Consider the following 23,156-nt stretch of genomic DNA (forward strand, 5'->3'; position numbering starts at 1 on the left):
CGCTGTGAGAAATCTAGGAGATGGAGGGTATTTCAGGTTTTGTTGAGAACAAAGGCACATTATGTGTAACAGCATGCGTTTATTTTGAAAGCAAAAAGTATCGTCCTGCGGTACTACTTTAGCTTTCTCTGTCTAACTTGACGTTGGAACAACGGTCTTGCTGGCTGATTTGTGGACAGCCAGCCCAACCAAAACCCCAATCTCACTGCCCCATCTGCTGGACCAGCGACAGCAATGCACACGCCGAATTCAACGCAGACACCCTGTAACTATTCACACGGTTAAAGACTCTGTAACAGATCATACATATATGTTTTGTATGCATGCTTAAGTGTTTTTATTTCTTTACTCAAGTACTATGCAAACTGCTCTGTACGCTCTGCAATTGATCTTAATAAAAATATTTTGGAAAAAAAAAAAAGACTGTAACATTAATATGATTTTGGTTTTATTTGACAAATAAACGAATACTATAAACCACAATGCTGCCAATTTACATAAAAATTTGAGTCTATTAATTTGACTTACTTGATTTCGTAGAGCTTATTATTATTATTATTATTATTATTATTATTATTATTATTATTATTATTATTATTATTATTATTATTATTATTAGCATTATTATTAGCATTATATGAAGGAAATGTGAAATAAAAAATAGTTCTTTCATAATGTGCCCTTTTTTCCTTTTTGTCTATCCTAGTACTGGTCAGGTTTTGCTTAATCTGACTTTAAGCAAAACCTGACCATGTCGGGTGTTTGCCATTATTTTTGTTGACCCCAGCTTTCAGCAGCAGTCTCTTGTGCTTGTGTTTCTCTATGACTCCACTTAGCAGAGTGAACTGTCTGTGTCTTCATCCATATTTTACTAATGATTTTATGGAAGTTTAGTTCATTCAGAAATACCTCTTGTATTGACTTGCATGGCTTTGCAAATGTGCAGCTTTAAAGTTATGATTTTGAGACAAAGTTAACAGCCTGGTCCTCTCTAGACTACTGCTGACAGTCCTGTGGTGCTGCGTCTGGTTGCTACTAATCAGAGTCATCTTGCCTGCAGCACACCACTGTCTGCTCATGAGGTTAGCAAATTCAAATTCTGCCAAGAAGACTTTACTCACATTCATGCAGTCAGGGCAGGACGATGAGATGTGATTCGAAGACTGAGAGAAAAACAAGCTTATAATGGTGCTCAGTTACCAACAGAACAACACAATGTGTCACAATGCATTCTTGGTTGGCTCACCAGGTTGAATCACAGCTAGGCGGATGTCAAAATCCATTCTTCATTTCAACATGTTGCGTCCATTCAGTGCTAATGTCCAAACCAGTGACTGTTCCATTGGTGTGTTTTATTTGTATTTGCTTTACAACAGTAATATTTACTTTCTAAATGAAGGGTGTAATGGGTGTGCATGAATTTTACTGGCAAATATAAAACACACTCTTGTATATTAAAAATCTGACAACACTTCATCATTCAAAACCCAATTCTCTCATTTTCTGGCAGAATTTTGAAAGGTTTCTCTGAAAAGCAACTTAATTCAGCACTGCAGTCCTATTGATTTACTGAAAATAAGCTCCCAGTCTACAAAAAGCTTCTTATTAGCACAATTTGTAGGCTGAATGGTATTGATGCAGAACAGCAGGTATAGTGTTGGGCTGCCAGCCCAGATACTGACTAATGGATCATGCACACAAATTTATCTGAGCAAGTTTTATTTGCTTCTATTCTCTAATTTCTATTCTGTCATGGTGGTGGCCTTTATCAAATCTGCAATAACTGCTGTTTTGGCCACACAGAATTGACATGTTATCACCTTTTAAAATGTTAAGATGACCTTATCATTCATCTGGAGTCATTTTTTCTTTCCACATGATCAATGAAATCCATTCATTCTCTGTTAGCTCTGTTTTTGGTCTCAATTAACTCCTCAGGGAAATATCTGTTCTTTTGGCTGCTAAATGCTCCACAAGATTTGAAAATAAAATTTACAGCACCTCACCCTGGGCCGTCCCACCACTCTTGGCATTTTCCACATACCCCTTACATTGGGACAAGGGGACACACGGTGAATCCTAAAATCGCCACCATGCAACCCCTTGCTTTTAAATATCTGAGCAACAAGGATTGGGTTAAGTAGTTCCTCCATTAGGTGACGGCAGTTAGGAGGTCAGAATCAGATGCCTGGCTGACAGTGAAATGCTGTGAATATCCCTGCATCATATCAATGAAAACACAAAAGGACGTATCAATTCATATGTATAACTTGAAGGATATGTACACATCACTTACACATTATGCTTCAGTTATGATTTTGAGAGAGGCTACTGGCAAGAGAGACAATTGGTAGAAGAGGGTGATGATGAAAATGAATGGAAGAGATGGTATAAATATAGTCATTGGTGGAGCATGTTCCTGTACCTTCACCTTATGCTTGGTGCTGTGAGTCTTGGCAGGTTCACATCAAATAGGCGGTTATGCCTCCTGGCAACATTTCAGCCAAAAATATGAGAGATTTACAAGAAAATATTTAACAGGAGGACAGCAGGAGAGATGGGTAAAATACGTGAGGATCCTGGGAACAATGGGACAGTTGACAGGTCTGCATCATGATCACCAGTTAGCCAGTAACTTTGTAGTGTAGTTAGAGCTTCATAGCTGAAAACAGCTGCCTGCTGCAGCCAAAAAAGACACGATGAGAGCGGGGAGAGTGAAAGAAAACAGTGAAGCTGCGGCTCAGACAGCTAAACAATAAGCTTAATATAAAGCTCTGTAAAGCTGAGGGGAGCTGCAGATTCAGGTGGTGACTCTCTGGAGGTTGATCATTACAAGTGACCCCTTTCACATCATTACATTGTTTTCACATTGCCATTTGATAACTGTTATTATTAAAATATTGATTATACTCACCTCAAAGAACAGTTTGACACACTTGTTCACATTTTTGACTAGAAATAGATAAAAAAAAAAAAGATTGATACGGCTCTTATATCAAATTAGGCATTTCTGAAAATGTTGAGCTATTTTTAATAATTCTGTTCTGCAACTTTGTCCCCTACAACATTAGTTTTTAATTGTGCTCTATAAATGAATTGATTGACTACAACTATTACATATCTTTATCTGAAAAAGTTCTTGTATGAGCTGAAACGGCTCCCAAAGTTGACTTCACCAACCTTCAGAAAATTCAGTGTTGCAGCCCAGTATGAGTGCTAATACTTTTTTGAGCTTCTCATATCACTGTAAGGATTGCTATACTTCTTTCGTTGCAGAAATCACGGTGTCCCTGATTGGCCCCAGTGTGGCATTTGCTAAGGCTCTTGCATCTGCAGAAGGGTCCCTGAACAAAGTCACTGTAGCTAAAGCTGATTTCCACCAAGCAGTCCATTTATGTTTAGTTTGTCACTCATTAGAAAAGTTATTCTCACATCTCCATTGTCAAAACTTGTGAATGCTATCATTCCACTGGAACCACTCCATTCCATTTTTTTAAATTTATTTTTTTGTTAACCCTCTGCCGAGATTCCAAGCGAGTTGAGCCTGAACCCGTCATCTTGATGTCTGCACTCTGATGTAGAATTTCCATACTCTGCTATTTTTTTTTTCAGCTGCTGTTCAAGACCCCCAAAAAGTCTTGTCTGTTGTTTCCCAACTGCTGGAAAAGTGAAGGGGGTTAGCCCCAAGACCCCAGTAACAACCCTTCCTACACTGAAGAGCACTGTCTGTGGTGGAAATGCAAAAAATCTAGTATTTAGGAACATGTAGGTATGGTTTAGCTACTACACTGACAGTGTTTGGTGGAATGGCGGCTTAAGTCTGTGATTACTGATGATTGAATCAGGCATTCCAGAGGAAGCTCCCATGCCATCAGCGCATCATTGTTTATGACTTCCACACTCCTCTGTTGCAATAATATCTGAAGGTACGGCAGTCATATGAGCCATGCTGCTGAACGTGCAACCACTTAACTTGACCTTTTTCCTTCCCACTCTAGTCTGCACCAATAGAAGTCATGGGACAGGGATGACAAGGATGATGTGAGTGATTGTAGAAGACATGTTCATGTGTGTGGGTGTTTGTGTTACCATGTGGAAGACTTCATCTGATGACTTTAAGAAGCTTAGTGTAAGAGTGTGTGAAATGTATGTGTTACATCCCAAAGTGTGCTCTTTATAGTATGCTATAGCCCAAGTGCAGTCCAATAGTAATGCTGTGTTTATAGAATTTTGAGAGAATCTAAATCATGCTTGGCAGCCAGACCTGTGTGAATATCATGAGATCCTGATTTGTATTATTTCTACAGCCTGCAGCGAGAGCATGCCTAGTAGCTGCTTTTTCAAATAACCCTGTGTTTCTTTTCTCAGTATAAGAATGGAATAGTCCATATAACAAAATGTTTCTTGTTATTGTTCACTGTCTTCTTTGCAACTACAATAGAAAAATGTCATTGGATTCACAGGGTGGCTGCTATGCCATTTATTTTTATCCAGAGTTATATTACAAAATGACCACAATGACCAAAAAGATGAAAGTGCAATCTCTTGATACATGAATTACGTTAATTTTCAGTTACATACTCTGCTGTTCATTGTAGTTTATTTGTTATTAGTCAAATCCTAAATTTTCCCCCTTGAAACTCAGCACAGGTCACATTTCAATTTCAAGATATCAGCAATGAGCTTGTGCTGTTCACAAAATTGTGTATGTTGTACCTCTGAAGAAGGTCAAGTTTAATCTGAGGATAGAACCAAGATAATGGAAATTGGTCCCGGGTGGCTACACAATAGATGCCAGGGCACATGTGAGAAAAGCATGAGTATCTCTGGAATGACTGCAGCTCCATGGGCACGTGTTACACAAAGATGGTCAAAGATTAACTTATGTTTTCCTAATAGATTTCATGTGTGTACAAAAAGAAGCATTGATCCTTTCTCCTCAGAATAAAAGTGTGTATGACTACTGAGTGCTCTATAATCCTTTTTGCATGCATACTTGGAAATAACCTGCATAAACACTCAACTGCTGGTTAGGAAGTTAGTATGAAGGGGAGTTATTTTTCATCAACAATGTACTGCGTCAGTAGCTCAGATGATAAAAAATGGTTGATCATTGATCCTGTGTTGACCCACCACATGTGACAGGTACTTTTTTCATTTATTCATTCAACCTTTATTAAATCATTGAGGCCATGCCCTCATTTCCATTGATGTTGAGAGTATAGTAAAAACAGAATGAATACACGCACAATAATTAACAAGAAGACAAACAACAAGAGTACACAGTTCACAATGTGTGCAGTAGTATGTCTTCAAGCACGAGCCGATCACCTGAACGGATCAAATACTAACTATTGTACCAGTTTCATTAGGAAGTGACATATGATGGCATGTTGCCATTAAGGTTTGATAATTGAATAGGAGGAGTTGCCCATCCAACCTTTTCATACAACATGTTGAGTACAATAACTGTTACCAGTACTGAATTATATATATTTATAGGTAGATATAGGTTATAGCATATATTTAGTCTTGTTTACAATTCAGCACTAATTTAAAAATTAAAAAGTGTACTTTACAGTTCATCTTGCAGGATTTCTGGGGCTGAGTGTACAGTATTAGCAAAGCAATACAGAACTTGTTAAGTTTTAGGTAATTACTCAAACATAGAACAGACTCAGAGATCATGTAAAAGTTCAACCAAGAGCAATTTATTATAAGATCAGTTAGTGTTGGAATTTCGGAGCGATGGAGCAGAAATGGCAGAACAGGGCAGGCAGTGGCTGAGACCCTCAGCAAGAACAATGGAGACTGACGAGGATCAGGTGATAGTGGACCTGAAGCATAAGATGGGATTAAGCAGGTTAAAAGACAGCCAGAGGAAACTGCAGAGGACTGGAGGGCCAAACGTAGCACCGCTATGACACACGTCTGGTGACAATTCGAGTAATGGACTGGAGTTTACATACCTCAGCCTACAGGTACATGCTGATGAGTAGATTGGCAGCAGGTGAGCACACAGGAGGAGGAAAGTAGGTGACAATGCCCTGTCTGAAACAGACACACCCATACACACACACAGCCTATAGGTAGCAGAAACACAAGGGATGAGAGAGGGATTCTGCTAGACCCTAACAGAACTGCATCATCTGCATAAAGGTAGGCGCTGCAGTTAGTTACTGCAGGTGAAATATTGTTCATAGAAATTGTACTGAACCTTGTGGAACCCCTTCTGACAATGGTTAACATACAGAACTATCATTTCCCATGATCACACAGTGCTGTCAAAACACACGACATCCTGAGCACATTTACAGGACTTAAAATCAACCTCACACAGCCTCTGTAGGCGCATAGCGTGATCAACAGTATCAAAATCTACAAAGAGGGCAGCGTGATATTTCCCTTTGTCAACAGCAAATACAGTATCATTTGTAGCCAGAGTAATAGCTCTGGCAGTACTGTGTTTAGCTCTGAAACCAGATTGGTGTGGACTTAACACAGAATTCCTTGAGAGGAATTATCTGAGCTAATTATTAACTAATAACTCCAGGCCTTCAGCAAGATGGTGAGGAAAATGGCCGATAGCTGTTCTGCTCATTTCTGTCACCACCCTTCTGCAGAGGGAATACATGTGCATATTTTCAGACCTGAGGGATAACTAACCACATTTCTAACCACACAGGCCACATGGTGCCAGTAACTGGAAATGAAACACAAGAACAAAATAGACACATTTTGGCATTTTAAAATGCTGTACATTGTGTGTGGGATTTTGTGGGTCTTTGAGTGCTGAAAAATCCCTTGATGTATATAAATTAGTCTCCTAATATGGCAACTGGGGCACATAGAACTTGCCAGGGATTACTTCACAGTGAGGGATTCCCCAAATCATTTTCTTTATAAGGGAGCACCCTAATATGGTCACCTCACAGCTACACATTTCCCTAATATAGAGGGAACAGGAACCTCTGTGGTTGACTCAAAGAGACACAATCTTGTCAGTTGTGTTTACAACATATTCATGACAAGTTTATTATTTTGAAGCCAACACAATTGGTCTTCCTTATTCTAGGAGCTTAGAATAATCATGGGATGAATCAAAGATACACAAACAAGCTTGAAAAGCAGAAAAACTTAAAGGAAGACTGTATAACTTTTACTGAACAGCAACCACTGTGGATCAAAGTGACTATTCTTAGATAATGCTAAATGCTAAAAGTTGAGAAGTTGAAGTAGAGAAGAGTCATAAAGTCAGTGAAGTGAACTAGTGGTGTCTGCTATAATAGGTGAAGCTTGCAAACAATGGCTAACATTATCCACCATAACATGCTGGTCATACCAGACTAAGCACAGCTGTAGCAGCAAAACTCCTGAGTGTATTGAACTGAGAAAGTGTATATTGTATTGCTCAGCAGTACATAATCTGGCTTTAGGCATTCAAAAGCAATGAAGTTTATCATTCCCAAACCTTAAAAATAACAGACAAACATATCCTGAGTACAGTATGTCCACACTGTCCAAACATGCTTTGGCTGCTAAATTTTGGCGTTCATCCTATTTGTGCTCAGAGGCCAACCAAGAGTGTTTGCTCGAAAAGTTCAGACTAACATTTATTTGACTATTTCCAGACAGGCCTTAGTGGAAGACACCAAGATGTTGGCCTCTGCATTGCCAGCCAAAGCAAACACCAGGCAAAGCAGACCAAAAATACAAACAGACACCTCCGGCTCTTGTACCCAGAGTTCATGTTGCCATTTCTCTCATAAAAACAAACCCAATTTCGTTGTGTTGCAAGTCCTGCACCTGGCTTGCTTTGGTTTATACCGTTTGGCTTCATGGGCTTGTACACTTTAATCTCACAAGTATCTGGTGCATAGACTGATTTTTGGGAACATGACCTCCCTACCATTAAATAGAATTTGCTAGAAGTGACACAACAAATCCCATTTGCTATGCTAAACACAAGCAAGAGCGGAACCTGGCTGTGAGAGCAGGCCCGGTCACATAAAGATGGTAATAAGTACCCACACAGACAGAATAACAGCTTAACTACCTTACTGTGCATTAGCATCATTAAAGCAGTGGCTGTACAGTGGATGGTAGAGGAAGTCTACACAGGATATTGGCCGGAGTGGATCATTATCTGTTTGCATGCTATCTGGAGAATACCAGGCCAGACTGATTATCACTGACAACCAAGAGGTTATTTAGCCACTCCAAGGATGGCAATGTCTTCTGGCTGTTTGGTTGGTTGGTTGGTTGGTTGGTTGGTTGGTTGGTTGGTTGGTTGGTTGGTTGGTTGGTTGGTTGGTTGGTTGGTCAGTCCACCACTTTGCTCCAGAATTAAATGTCTCATTTACATGGATGAACCCAATTTACTTTAATGATCCTGACTTCTCCTTTAGCACCGAAGCAGGTTGACCTTTTTGGATGACAGTGAAATGTCTCAACAACGATTGGATGGATTGCCATGATATTTTGCACAGATGTCTGTGGTGCTCAGGGGATGAATCCCAATAGCTTAAATGATTCCCTGAGATTTCCTCAGGTAAAACAACCAGGTAAAATTGTTGCTTATCCTGCTCAATATCTCAACTCATGTCATGCATATTAATGTTGATTGAAGATAAAGGTGCTTTGATAGTACTGCTGCAGCCTTGTATTGTCAGAGAACCCAGTAGAAAAGCCAGTCTGGGTTGCTGACCCAAGCACTCTCGTGCCTTTCTTGCCTTTCATACAGTCTGGCAGTAACATGATTATGTGAAAATCTGTGGCACATGATCTGGCCTTAAATTGCATCTGTAATTATGAAATTAAGTGGCGTATGGATTTTATTCTCCTGCCCAAATTGGAAAACCTCATTTTCTGTGTACACTTGAGTCAGTCTGTGGGTAACAACATTTTTTCCCCAGTGTTTATATTCATCAGATCATGTGTGTCATACATGAGCTTAGAGGCAATTTACAGGCTGCAACAAATGGCCCTTTCTTTTAAAAACACTATTCCTTCCAAGTCCACTGGTGTTACATAACATAGTTCCATGGGAGAGTTTAGTGCTTAGATATTTGTACCACCTAGACCGCTGAGCATACAGAAATGTGACATTATAACTGCAAATGGGCTATATAGCATATACAAAAGAAAGAAAGAAAGAAAGAAAGAAAGAAAGAAAGAAAGAAAGAAAGAAAGAAAGAAAGAAAGAAAGAAAGAAAGAAAGACAGCCTTTATTTGTCACGCCACACAGTACATGCAACACACACGCCATGCTTGGTGAAATTCTTCTCCACTTTTGACCCATCCTTGGTCAGTCCTTCCTCTGCGGTAGACCAGGAGCAGTGGGCTGCCAGCTGACTGGCGCCCGGGGACCCAGTTTCTTTATTGTCACCATTGGTCAGGTGGTGATCTTCATGCATGTTTTTTAGAGGGGGGTTCCATTTTATGAAGGATCCCCCAGGTGAGCACAGGGAGAGCATGCAAACTCCACACAGAAAGGCCCCTTTCCTTAAGATAAATGGGCTATATAGCACATACAAATTACTATACACTACTGGGAAATTGTGCGAGTCTGCTTGGGGCAACATGACCAAGCAAAAACCAGCCTAATAGGAATGCTAATTAGTCAGGTAAATTTAAGTCAGGCAGAATTTAATACGGGAGATGATCCTTCACCCACTGTATGATCTATCTTTAATCAACGTGTTAATAGGTCTTTGCTAACCCACACTGTCATGTAATGTAATAAAGAATGAAGAGTGAAACATCCTCTTATAGAGGACCATAGCTATGCAGTCATCTTCTGAGAGCAAAAGGCACCCGCTGTATTATTGAAGAGTGTTTAACAAGATTATTGAGTAGTTATGTAGCTTGCACAACCTTCCAGTATATATTCGGCTACTGCGTGGTCTGTGAGCACAGTGTGATTAATTTTGATTAAATGTCTACTGTAACCTAGTAAGTTAAAAGTAAGTGTTTTTGTCTCTGCAGTGTTATATCAGCTCGGCTTCTCTCCGACCTCAGGCCCGCCGCATCCTGACTAATGATATCTGCTTTTCAAAATAAAAGCGCTATCACGTGAAAGAGTAGTGATGGGGCGGGTTTACAGGACGCCTCAGCCAATCACCGCCTCTGTTTTGCGGCTCCCCATTCGACGATAAACATTGCGATCTGACCCACAGGACTTTCAGAAAGGCAAGGCACGTCAACGTGAATAAGGCCGAGTCGTGTCCGCATCTGTTGTTATTACTGCAAGACTGGAATTATTCACCGATATTAAAGACACACACACTATGGTGAACCATTATCCCGCTTCAAAAGAAGGACACGCAGACCTGTCGCCCTGACATCGACCTTTACCACCGGAAACCCGTTAGCTTTGGAAGCTAACGTGAGCTAGCTAAGTTAGCGGTTACATACCCTCGTTTTTTCCAGGCAACTGACCTCCACCACTGCACAGACGTACTGAGTAGCATCTGCTGGCTAGGTCGGGGTCGTTTTCCCCCTCTGTCTTCAAGTCCCCTCCAATTATCCCCGTGTGGTACCCCGTGGACGGTTCCCGAATATGATACATAATGAGTCAAAGAGATACCTTAGTTCATCTGTTTGCTGGAGGGTGAGTATGTTCTAATGTCGTATACGTGCATGAGCTGCGCTAGCTAGCTCAGGGCTAACTGTCGTTGCTAGCCAGTATGGCTACACATAATGGGGTGTTAGTATTGGTGCGTTCGTGGTGTTGGGATTTGGTGATATAATGTTAACATGAAGATCCGCGGTAGTGTGTCAGATGACTGTAAACGCGAACAGATCTTAGTCATGCATGTGAACCCGTGGGAGTTACGCTCAATGTCACAAGTAACAATGACATATCAGTGTATGAATGAAATGACTGGGTTGTGCTCTCTAAGTTATTAATCGCGAGGCTTCGTAGCACTTATGGCATTTAATGCGAAATACGAAGCTGAACATTAGCCACATGTGTGTGCAGTCGACATTCCATGAAGCCGCCGGGGTTAAAAGTGAGCCTACTTTCGTTGCGTGTGTCGGCCATCGCGTTCGTGCATCAAAACAAACGTGGGCAGACTGCCACTAAAGGTCGCTCAGAACTGTGTTTAGAAACCACATACAAACAGGTACGCTCGGATGTGACTGATGCAACATCTAGATCAAATTGTTTCACAGTGGAGTGCAGTCTAGTCTCTTCTGTCATACTGGTCTGCCAAAGGTGGACGGATTTTCCTCAAATCCGAATTTGCAGTGTGAAACTGGCATAGAAAGGTTGTGATGGCACAAGCCATGTTTAACTGTCCGTGCAACGTCAGAAATTAGGTGAAACAACGCGACAGCAGCGTTTTGACAGACCCGTAGCAAAATGAAATTATACAGAATCATTACATCCTCCCTCCAGCAGACTCTCCGTGTAATGAGACCTATAGTTTACTGTGATCCTTTCCTTGTAAAATTAAGTGTGCTTCTGCTTGTATGAGTCTAAATATAAACAGTCACATTTGATCCCAGTGAGATCAAATGTGACTCGCCATCCATGCATGATATTCCTATGTCAATGTTTTGCTTTTTCTTTGGTTTGCACAGTAGCCATCTGACAGCGATGAGGCTCTGCCAAAAACCGTGTTGGCAGGACGTTCCACCTCTGCTGTGGTGCTGATTGAAAATTAACCTTAACTAAATATAACTGCTGTCGCTTTTGCTTTTGATGTCCTCTAGTCTGGTCCCACCATGCCCTGTACAGTCAGGTCAGGTTCAGTGTTTATTTACGTAGTCCGTGCAGATGTTTTTGTGTTCTCTCTTCTTGGTCTTCCGTACAGTTTTTACCTGATCAGCTTTCCTTCTTGAAATGCTTTTGCAGGTCATAAACTGATGCCCTGGATGCTGCACATTATTTGCACATGATGTTGAATTATACTTAAGATCTTGGCTGTTATACTAGTTTTTTGAAAAAGACTTTTGATTCACAGTTCACAGTTGTCAAAATGTCGTTTTTGATAAATGGGGCACCGAAATGAGAAATAAAACAACTCTATTAGCATTTATTTCTCTCTTAGCTGCATGGTTCTAATGGTAGGCCCCTACTCTCAATTTTGCTTAAGTATTTTCAAAAGTCATCTGATTTCTGTTTGGTGCTTTCTTATATGAAAATGCATACATCGATGAGTTTGGAACGTGGTGAGTTTGGAATTTGGTTCCCCAAAGCACAAAGCATTCCTGACTGGCTCTCTGTTCCCACACTGTGCCATTTGTTGTCTGCATGCCAGGGATCGTTAGAATTCCCATGACCAAGTCACCGGCTAATTTATTAATATAAGAAAATCAAGACTTTGCACACCTACAACCATCCTGACTGTTGCTGACATCAGGAAAGGACATTCAGTATCAATCTTGGTCTGTCAGCTGACGCTGGTGATGGTTCGCTGTGTCACCTCCACATTTTCCTTCTCTGTCTCTCTGCCAGATGTGGGGGCACGGTCGGAGCCATATTGACTTGTCCACTGGAAGTCGTGAAGACTCGTCTGCAATCGTCCTCCCTCACCCTCTACGTGTCTGAGGTTCAGCTCAGCACTGTCAATGGGGCCAGTGTGGCCCGCGTGTCCCCGCCAGGGCCCCTGCATTTCCTCAAGTGGGTACTCAACAACATTGATCTGTCATGTTTTACATCTAGGGATGGGTATTGTCAAGATGTTATTGATACCTCTGTGCTTATTGATATACTCTTTGTAAGTTGGGTAGTGTATTGATACTCTCATGGAATAATTGATACGTAAGAAAAAATATTTAAAATAATTAATGCCAGACCAGGATTAGAATTAATTTATATCTTAAATATAACAAAATATTGTTTCTGGGGCAGCAGCAGCAATATTTACGACAGCAAAGTCTCTATATAAAGCCAATGATAACTCCCTGGAAACAAATCTAGATAAAAATAAAGAATATTTCTCACACCAGACTCTGGGTTTAGACAGAGTGTAGCACACAGAAATCAGTCTCTCATTCACTCATTCATCCTCCCTCGTACTGCAGATGGGGATTCACTGCCTGGCAGTTACCACTGGTAGAGGGAGGAGGTGCTGGTTTGGGAGTCATCTTGGCCAGAAAGTCCACAAGATTCAGTGCAATTTTTACGTGACAAGTTAGGCTACAGACTAGAGGATGGAAAGACAGAGGAGAGGCAGCACATGACCATAAAGTACACCAAAACCATGTTTAATGATCCTCTAAGGTCAGCTGCTAGTTTCTTCTTTTGTGTAGATTATATCAGTGAAAACTGGTAGCTTCTGGTTTTAGTTTGAGTGGGGCGGTTCGTGTATGTAGCAGACAGTTCCTCCCCCCTGCTCTCGCAGAGACGTTTGCATGCAGAGCCCCGGTTCTGTCCACAGTAAGCACCAAGTTGTTGCTGTTGTTGTTTGATCTGGCTGATGTCCCAGATGGCAAGGCCAACTACTCCCTGAAACCCAGCTTTTGGAAAACTGTACATGGAGCACAAATCAGTCACTTTAGCCAAGCAGGAAATTTGATTACAAATCCAACTATTATTATTTCTTTGTCTTGTGAGATTTTCATCCATTTTTGATTCCTCAACCATCTTGTGTGTCTGTTGTAACAGACCTTATCTTATTTTACGTCTACTTCGTCAAGTACCTCTCTGATTTTGGTAGATTGCCAGTTGTGATGTTGAAGGAAATTAGATCTGCTCCACGAGGAAGAGAATGGCCTGGTCTCTTCTAAAGAGGTCGTGTCCTGGCTGCTTGGAGCGTCTGGAAACAGTGTGTTTGATGGCACCATTCCACTTCAACTCACTCAACTCAGCCACATGTAAAAGAAGTGCCAGTCATCACGGCAGTAGAAACTTTGTTCTGCAGGCCGGTGTTGTAATCCTAAATAAATCCTTTATTTCCTTTTTCTAACCAGAAAGTACGTATGGAGTCGTGTTATTAGACTTAAGAACATGCAGCTTGCAACCAGTCACCTTACCCTGTTGACATGTTGCAAGCATTGCCGGACACGGTGCAGTTAGTGAGGCTGCAGGAAATTTTCATAATGTTCATCCGGCCAGCCTCGGCCCACTAAGCCTAAAGTGGAACACCAATATTTAGATATGACCCAAACAGTAAAAAGCTATACGCAAAGCCCAGTAAATGAGAAAATGAAGATATGTAATGTTGTTCTGGCTCTCAGGTAGCCCTTTTGTAAAGCAGCTCACATGCTTTTGAAGACAAAAATGTGGAGCTTGGCATGTTGCAACTGGTTGAACTGGACAGCCATTCGCTGTTTCTTGTAAACTGGTTTACCTGTTGTTGTGCAAGGCTGTGCCATATTTATTGCCTGTATCTAGTTTTAATTGGCTAACAGACCTCTTCAAAGTTATTATGAAAGTCTTTATTTTATCTAACATAGTATTAATATTGAATTCTGAAGCCAAGCTGTTGGCCCCCCCGACCCTGCAGTGCTCGATGCAAGTGTTGCAAGAGGCAAACAGCTTACAACTGGTTACTGACAGTTTGTTGGTCCTTAGATCGCTGTTAGTTTTAAGGCTTTGAATGTACGTCACCTGTGTGCATATGCATATGTGTCCTCATATGCTTGCATGAGAGCTAACAACATGGTGACCTGCACGGCACATCGTCTTGCTGGTAGAGTCATAATGTACATTTTTTTGTGTGTGTTTCCTTTCAGGTTGATATTGGAGAAAGAAGGACCCCGCTCTCTGTTCAGGGGCTTGGGGCCAAACTTGGTGGGTGTGGCACCTTCTAGGTAAGCTGTCTCCTGTCACCTTCACTTTTCATCTTCATCGTATTCTTCAGTGTGTATGAAACTATCAGTGTTGTCTTCAGGTGAAGAGATTGTTTGTTACTTGTTATCTCTCTGACTAATTAAATATCTTCTAGAGTTATGCATGTATTAAATTGTTTCTCCACTGTCAGTATACATAAATAAATATATCATATAAATCCACTAATGCAGGATTTAGTGTTTAGAACTGAATATAATGAGTTTTACCACTGATTAGTCAAGTGACTGAAATGCAGGCCTGTTACTAGGTTTTCAGGTCATGGATCAGCTTTACATTGTCAGGCTTGGCGTTGACTTTCATCAGCCTTTTGTCAGCCACAGCTGTGCTTCTGAATGCTAACATTATGTTAACATGCCTACAATTACCGTTTCAGCACGGTGTTAACTATTGAATATCAGCGTGTTGACATTTGTAACATTTAGCAGGAAAGCAGACTTTGACAGCAGCATGTGATACGCCCCCACCCCACCCCCTTTACCACTGCTGAGTAGCTAAACAAACTCACTGGTGGCTGCTGGGAATAGACCTTTTCCACCACAAACATTTCAACATGTTAGAACCGGAAAAGCCAGCTGTGCTCAGTAACATTAACAATGGCTGCTTTCATTAAGGTGAGTGATTTCTGGGGTCCTGGTATCATGCATGCTCTCTGGCTGACATGACTTAGATTAACTCAGCCATCCTTAACGTTATCAATTACACCTGAAGCTTATGTTCTTTACACTAAAGACAGAACTAAACATCATCAGGTGTTCTTACTCAGCAAATGTGCTGATCCCATCACATTTGATGTGCGCACATATCGGTTCAGCAGTTTCTAGGTGAAGTGTGGATGCATGTTTGTTGAGGAGACACGGCTGTGGGAGCACTGGTCTTATGTAACCATCACAGAGTTCCTTGAGGTTGCTTGGTGACAAAGAAGCATTAGGGATAGACGGTCATTAAGGTCCTGTTCACCTTCATGGCTTTCTTAGCAGTTTCTGTGCAGGCTGCATCTGTAATAATAAGTTTTAAAACGCAAATGCTCTCCATCCACAGAAGTGTTAGCACGTACCAAAAATAATGTCTGCTCAGCCTAACATGCCTGAAAATGCCTATCACATGACCATTCACATGCACTGGGTATGCATGGGCCAGTATTTGGTGCACGTAGGTGGTTGTAGCACGATAAAACAACTGCTAGCTAACTGCTAGTTAATTCAAGACAGGGCTCACGTGTGCATATGGGCTAATGTTTCTACTGCATACAGGCAGAGTTTTCAACTTAGACAGGGTCAGCATTCTTTCCAAAAGCCAAGGGATCTTAAAACAGTAGTGTCAGTGTATAGAGTAGTGGGGACATTAGGTTTAAACAAAGCAAAAGTTATGCATTTCAAAATGAAAACATATCAGTCTGGATGTAGCTCAGAACATGGCAGCACCACTTATTCATCGTCTTGGTATAAGTGGAAATACAGTTGCTGACAGCAGTTAGGTCATAACTTCTAACAATCATGTTCATTAATTAGCACTCAGTGGTAATGATAGGAGCAAAGCGGGGGCTAACGGCAGTGAGTAGCGGCTAATGCCGCAGCGAGCAGGTGCCAGTGCTAAGCATATGTAGAGTGTTTTGTTAGTGTCAGGCGTGCATGAACGCTGATGCAGTGGGCAGTGGAGGTGAAGGCAACAAGGCCTCCTGTGGTGTGACGCACATTTAAAGACCATAGCACGAGCAAACACTGTCTTATAATGTGACGGATGAGCTTCAAGCATCATTAACAGCCCGACTAAGCACATTTAACAAACGAGTGTACAAATGAACCAGACTGCACAGTGTGCTGCTACAAGGAAAAACACACTTGCATTTAGACACAAGTATGAACATGATCAGTCTGACCTTTTTAATTAGTGAAAACAAGAGAAGATGTGCTTTTTTTTTTTTACTGAATAGCCACTTTGTCTAACTGGGTGATTTGCCGAGCCTGTTGGTTCTGCTCTTGGCTTTACACTTAATGAATTTTTAAAGCTCATTAAGCTGAACCTGACATGGGGACAGTTTACTTGTAATGTAATTAATAAGCTACATGGCTGCTGTAGGCACATAGTTGCCTAGGACTAATTATCTTTACACAAAAACACAGCATATATAACTTGTTCTGCCTCATACCGGCCTGTACTGTACCGTTTTTGTCTTTTGCTTCCAACAGAGCAATCTACTTTGCTGCTTACTCCACTGCCAAAGAGAAACTGAACGGTGTGTTGGAACCTGACTCCACACAGGTACACATGGTGTCGGCTGGAATGGCAGGTAACTATATATGTGGGGTAACAGGTGGACATTGAACGCCATGCGAGGCTTTTTAACATACCACAACCAAGTGAACATTTCCATCATGCTTGTCAGAAATGCTGAGTAAAAGACCTCGCCTGGTTCAGTGCTGGTAAGCTGAGGTGAACAGTGGTGTTACGTATAGAATCAGGCCTATGTGATGTATTTCCTGTAGCCTGCTGTAACCTTTCGCTGTTGCATTGAGCTCTGGAGAACAAGTGGTAGAACCAGTTTGTGTTGTGTTAGATTCAAAGGACTTGTCTTTTGAAATAGTACAAAATGAGACAAACCAAGTACACCACCCCTCAATGAGGGCCCTGTGTATTGAGAAACAAGCTGCTTATCCTGCCTCACCTTTTGCCCAAATATACAGCCAACTCAGCAATCTTAAAACAGCTTAATGAGAATCGTAACGTGTTAAAAGGTCAGATTTAAGCACTGTTTTGTTATTCTCTGATGCTTTGTGTGTCACGGGTGGATTATCTGCTCTCTTGTTACTGTGATCCAGCTTGGAGTGGTGCACCATGGCAGTGTGGGTCAGTCAGGCACCTACAGCGTGTCTGTGTATACAGCGTACGGGTGAATCTGACAAGTTCACCATGGTGCCACTTTTAGCACACCATGACTCATACCTTTCAACAACCCTGTCAAGGTCAGCATTCGTCAGTATATATGTCTCCAGTGGCAATCCACATATTCTGCAATATGAGACCCGACTGAGCTGAACTGGCAGGTGATGAGGTGTCGACGGTGCAGCGATTAATCTCATCTGTGCAGTGGTACATGACACCTACAGCAGAGGTTAGGGCTGGCTGCTGCCATGGCTAACAATGGATGTACTAAGACTCCAGTATTGGTCAGGCTGTCATTTGCATGCAAGCCTGTGTTTGTCACTTCTAGCAGGCGACATAGCAGTTAATGTTTTTCTCTCTTTTTTTTTTTTTTAAATTAAAGACATGTCCGCTGTATTCTGTCCCTTCTGCTGTCTTGGTGAGGGATGATCATTTCACATGAGGTTGGGATATGGGAAGTAAAATGGTTGCATGCCGGTCAATTTGCTACACACAAGCCTGTGTCTGTTTTAGGCTTTAACTCTACCATAGCTCTCCTCTCGCAAGGGCATGAGACCCCCACACCACCAGGGGTCTCTAGCTGCATCTGTGAGGAGTTACTTGGGTCTGCGTGAGTACTCACCACAGATCTGTGCATCTTACTATATCTGGTTCTTCTCTTTCTCTCTGTGCCTGCATGTCTGTCCTCTACTTCATCACCATGCAGGTTTTTACAGTTGTTTGCATTCAGTTGCTCCCCTTCGAGCACACGTAGTGTAGAGGGGCCAGCTTTCTCTCTAAGCTGCCTTTGTGACTCCACATTTCATGTTATTGAAAGAATGTTTTTGCATAACTCTACCAACATGAATGCAGCTTAAAGATCATTTAAGTGTTAAGTGAAGTGTTAGTGTGTGGACAGCTTGTTACCACTGGCAGCTTGACAGTAGTGTTTTTAGATTTTGATCAAAATGTAATCCTGTCATTTTTTTCCCTCCACAGGTTTTACAGCCATCACAGCAACCAATCCAATATGGCTCATAAAGACCCGTCTGCAACTGGATGCTAGGTAAATATGAGAACGCCACCAGGATGTGAGCTTTACAGATTTCACAGCTGATGTACAGTCATAAGCCCTTTGATGTGTTTGTATGCCAGAATGGTCGGAGGCGTCACGTTTTCAGGTAATCTTTCCTGTCTTTCCTCAGGAATCGAGGCGAGCGGAGGATGAGTGCATTTGAGTGCGTGCGGCGCGTATATCGGACAGATGGCCTGCGAGGCTTTTACAGGGGCATGTCGGCATCCTACGCCGGAATCTCAGAGACTGTGATACACTTTGTGATCTATGAAAACATCAAACGGCGCCTCTTGGAGGCCAAGGCACCGCAGAACATGGACGATGAGGAGGAGACGTCCAAAGATGCTTCAGATTTCGTGGGGATGATGCTCGCTGCTGCCACCTCCAAGACCTGTGCCACATCTATCGCTTATCCTCATGGTAGGTGTTTGTGATTAGCAATTGGCTAATATTGGCTGCATTGTTGGCTCCTCTCTCTAAATCCGCCCCTTTCTTCTTCACTTTGTAGAAGTGATCCGCACCAGGCTACGCGAGGAGGGCACCAAGTATAACTCCTTCTTCCAGACTCTAAGAACAGTGCCCAAAGAGGAGGGCTACCGCGCCCTGTACCGCGGCCTCACCACCCACCTGGTCCGACAGATCCCCAACACCGCCATCATGATGTGCACCTACGAGCTGGTCGTCTACCTCCTGAACGGTTAAAGTCTTCCCCTCACTTCGACGGTGTATGTAACCCCACCCCTGTACGGAGACGGAGAAAAGAGAATGAGAGCAACTGCACACCAGCTAGCACAGCAAATTGCTCACCAGAAGAGGACAGAGACAGCACGACGACCTCTGTCACAGTGATGCGAGTGGCTGTTAAAAAAATAAGTTGGCCGTTTTGTTTAATAACCAAAGGGTCTGGCACAGGGAGGAGGATCAAGAAGTTCCTCACATTGGTTTGGGGATCTGGGTTTAGCACTGACAAAGAAATGGTTGCCCTATTTTTATTTTAATTCCATCCTTTTCTCCCTTTGGTCACATGCGTTGCCTCTGGAAGCTCAGATTCAGAGTGCTGAAGAGAGAACCTGAGTTATAGTATATTCTGCCTCTAACAATACTAATAATAAGTACAGTAATTCCAATCCTTACTACCTAGAGGATATAAGACCCCCTCCATCAGTAGGCTTTGCTGTCACGCTGATGATTGTTTTTGAAATATTGTATTAGTATCGTGCAGTATTCCCTGCATCCCTCAGAGTGCCACTAGAGGACCAGAATACCAAGATGGCAGATCAGTAGTGAGCTCAAGTGTCTGACGAGGGTTCTCAAGTCAGTGAGAGATAATCAGTGCTTGAGGCTTGTTGGGGCAGGATAAACAGAGGAGGATGCGGAGGGAGGAGAGTGGGAGACGTGCCTTGTGTGAAAATGCGATGTGGACGAAGATGCACAATGGCTGCAGGAGGAGGCGGAGCTCTGGTTGACCTGTCACAACAAAGGGTGGAGAAATGTAGAGTTGTACACTGGTACTGTGTGATTTGAGGCTCCCTTAGCGAACCTTTTACATATCGTGAACACCTAAAAGCATTTCGAATGCAGGTCGTGATGTCCTCACAGTGCAGCAATTTACATGCGTTTGCAGCTCTTTACCTACATGATGGATATCTGCCAGCCTCATACAAGACAAGGCTAGATAACAACATCATCCTCTGAACCTGTACATGTTTGCGTTAGCCGTGTGTGGAAGAGGAGTAATCACTAAGATTAAATGGAGCTTAAAAAGTCCCCAAACTAAACCAGAATATAATCCACCAGTCTAACTACTGGAATGTAAATAACCCAGAGGAATAACTTCACTAAAGGCAGGGAAGTAAAACACTGACCGATGTTGTGAATTGAAAAAAAAATATCATTAACAAATTTTAACAAATGGTAATATTGATAGATATATGAAATACCTACATAACGTGATTGTGTTGCATTTGTCTGCCCAGTAAAGGCGAAATGCAAACATGTAGTGCATTTTCTTTAGCGGGGAGGGGATTTGCCTGTTAGTTGTTACCTGTTCTCAAACAACGGTGTCGTTCTTATAGCACTTTTCAATGTCTCTCTAGAATCTTTGTCACATTTTGTCTTTTCATCAGTTGGAGAATCCAGGCTGGTTTTACAGGCGAGGACAATCCTCTCGAGTTTACTCTGGAAACTTGTACAGTTCAGCCGGTGTGTGGAGGAAGTGGCCAGGAATATGCTCTTCATAAGCGCACATTGATTAAATATAGACCAGTATAACGCACACACACAGAAGAGTTATTTTGTTGATTCCCTTCCCTTGTTGTTCGAGAAAACAAATAACTGCATTTCAGCCGGTTTAAAAAAACGAAACCGCCTTTTTGTTTGTCAGTGTTTAATGTGCTGTTGGATGTCCTTCTCGTGGAATGGAGAGGTACTTGTTCTCTGCTTTGTTAGAGTTTTTCCATTTTACCATGTCATGTTTCAAACAGTACAAAAGACAAAAACTGTGTTTTGTCGTCACCTCATTGCTCCCAGTAACAATAGAGGTAACCTTCCTTCTGTAATCACATGACACACGGACCAGCCTGTTGATAACTGTGTGCAATTTCACCACAAACCAACAAAAACTGCTAAATTCTCATCTCACTTTAACAGCATGAGATGTTGCCGTTACCCTCACACTGACAGCTTATTCAAACACTGCAGCGCCGTGTGCCACAATAAGCACGTCCGGCTCCCGCGGAAGGGAACCCAGGACAGTGCTGGGCATGATATGCAGCTCGACTATGCTGGCTTTCTTAGCACCATTTTACTTGAGATTTCAGAAACGGCTTCAGTGCTCGGCCCCTAAACGACCCCAGATACTGCTCTCCACTGGAATTACTGACGTGATCGTCAATGTGAACACTTTTGAGTTTTACGGCACACATGAAGGATGCATTAGATAAGCCTCAGATCTCCTCAGAGATGTATTAATGCTGACACACAGTACCATCAACGCACACTCTTGATGCAGTCGTGAGAGGCAGGTTTGTGTATCATGGTGCTGCTGCGCTCACAATGGGTCTGAAACAGGACAGACAGCGGTCTATGCATGAAGTGTGAGTTGATTGTACTTATCTCATTAAAGGGTCACTTCACATTAATTCACAAAAGATTTGTTTTGGGGGGGTGAAATTACCCTTTATCTGTACGGTTATATGCATCGTGTTCACTTGTATCATATGATGCATTTCTCCCTGCATCCCATGGTTATTCTTTTGCACCCACACGTTTGCATTGTGTGCCAGTAAGTGCGTGTATGTGTTTTGTGTGTGCTTGCTTCAATGACAGCTGCCTGTCATTCAGTCGTGTCCTGTGTGTAAGAGACTGTAGGAGTGTGTATGCATTCAGACTAGCTGCAAACAGTGTTGTTTTTATCTTTTTAAATAAATTGTTGCCTTCTCCTGAAGCCCCTTGTTTTTTCCCATGTCGTCACCGATGAGCCCGCTGTGAGTGAGGCTCGGTCTATGCATTCTCTCATACTTGTTTTTGTAAAACAAAAAGCTAATAAAGTGAAAGAGTGCAAGTATATTTGAGTGTCAGGAAATCTTACTGAGAGTTTAAGTCTGTTAGTGTTTGATACACAGTAGCTGCTTTGGTGTAATCCTCTAATGAAACTTGACAAACCAGTGAAATTCTCAAGTTCACAGCTCATTGTCTCACATTCAGCATGTCAGGATGCTTTCCCACAGAGCTGAACTGTGCAAGCACAAATATGTCCAACTGAGCCGTAAAGTGGGTTACACTGCTTTTAGTTTCAACTGTATTACCATCAGATATGGTAATTAACAAGCTCATGGTGTAAATATTTCCACACATAATATTAAAGGCGACTGGGCTCATTTCAAACATGTTTTATTCTTCTCAGTAATCTGGTAGCGTCTTAAGAAGAACTGCAAATGATTTGAGTCTTTGAACCTGCATTAACTGATTTGACCTTTTGCGGGCAGAGGCTGTAAACACAAGAGAAGATAATTGTTTATTGATCCCCTGGGGGCAAGTTCAGGTGTAACAACAGCAGAGAGACAGTACATATATTATGTACAGGTACATAAAGAAATGTACTGAGATTACATTTTCAATACAGAAAATAAGAATAGACAAAAAACTGTACAAGAGCAATTAAAAAAACAAAAACAAAAAATGGTTAAGTTACAAGATGTGAAACCAATATAAGGAGCTGAAAGTTGCTATAAAGCTCCATAGAGACTCAGGGAACTACACAGGTGAGTGATAATTCTCTGAGGCTTATATAATATAAATTAAAGCCACATCAAATTCAGTTATTAACATGCTCATCCTCAGATTTTAGTGCAACTTTTCACATGCTGTGAGGGTGGTATACAGGTGCAACTCCACAGTTCATTATTTCTTCCAAAG

General features: G+C 41.9%; 1 protein-coding gene across 1 annotated transcript; it reads left to right on the forward strand.

The window, feature by feature from the left end:
- The first annotated feature begins 10,159 nt into the window (after nucleotides 1-10,159).
- LOC139336133 (solute carrier family 25 member 36-A) lies at nucleotides 10,160-22,179 on the forward strand. Its single transcript, XM_070970062.1, has 7 exons — nucleotides 10,160-10,612; nucleotides 12,467-12,631; nucleotides 14,689-14,766; nucleotides 16,993-17,093; nucleotides 18,665-18,731; nucleotides 18,871-19,160; nucleotides 19,249-22,179. Exons 1-7 carry the CDS (start codon nucleotides 10,572-10,574, stop codon nucleotides 19,440-19,442), a joined length of 936 nt encoding a protein of 311 aa, XP_070826163.1. The 5' UTR covers nucleotides 10,160-10,571; the 3' UTR covers nucleotides 19,443-22,179.
- The last annotated feature ends 977 nt before the right edge of the window (nucleotides 22,180-23,156 follow it).

Source organism: Chaetodon trifascialis, chromosome 9 (genome assembly GCF_039877785.1).
Source record: "Chaetodon trifascialis isolate fChaTrf1 chromosome 9, fChaTrf1.hap1, whole genome shotgun sequence".
Taxonomy (NCBI): domain Eukaryota; kingdom Metazoa; phylum Chordata; class Actinopteri; order Chaetodontiformes; family Chaetodontidae; genus Chaetodon; species Chaetodon trifascialis.

Bases quoted from the DNA above. Each gene is read 5' to 3' on its own strand.
- LOC139336133 (XM_070970062.1), top strand. From the start codon at position 10,572: ATGAGTCAAAGAGATACCTTAGTTCATCTGTTTGCTGGAGG. The intron at 10,613-12,466 runs GTGAGTATGTTC...TCTCTCTGCCAG, and splicing joins GTTCATCTGTTTGCTGGAGG to ATGTGGGGGCACGGTCGGAG. The intron at 14,767-16,992 runs GTAAGCTGTCTC...TGCTTCCAACAG, and splicing joins GTGGGTGTGGCACCTTCTAG to AGCAATCTACTTTGCTGCTT.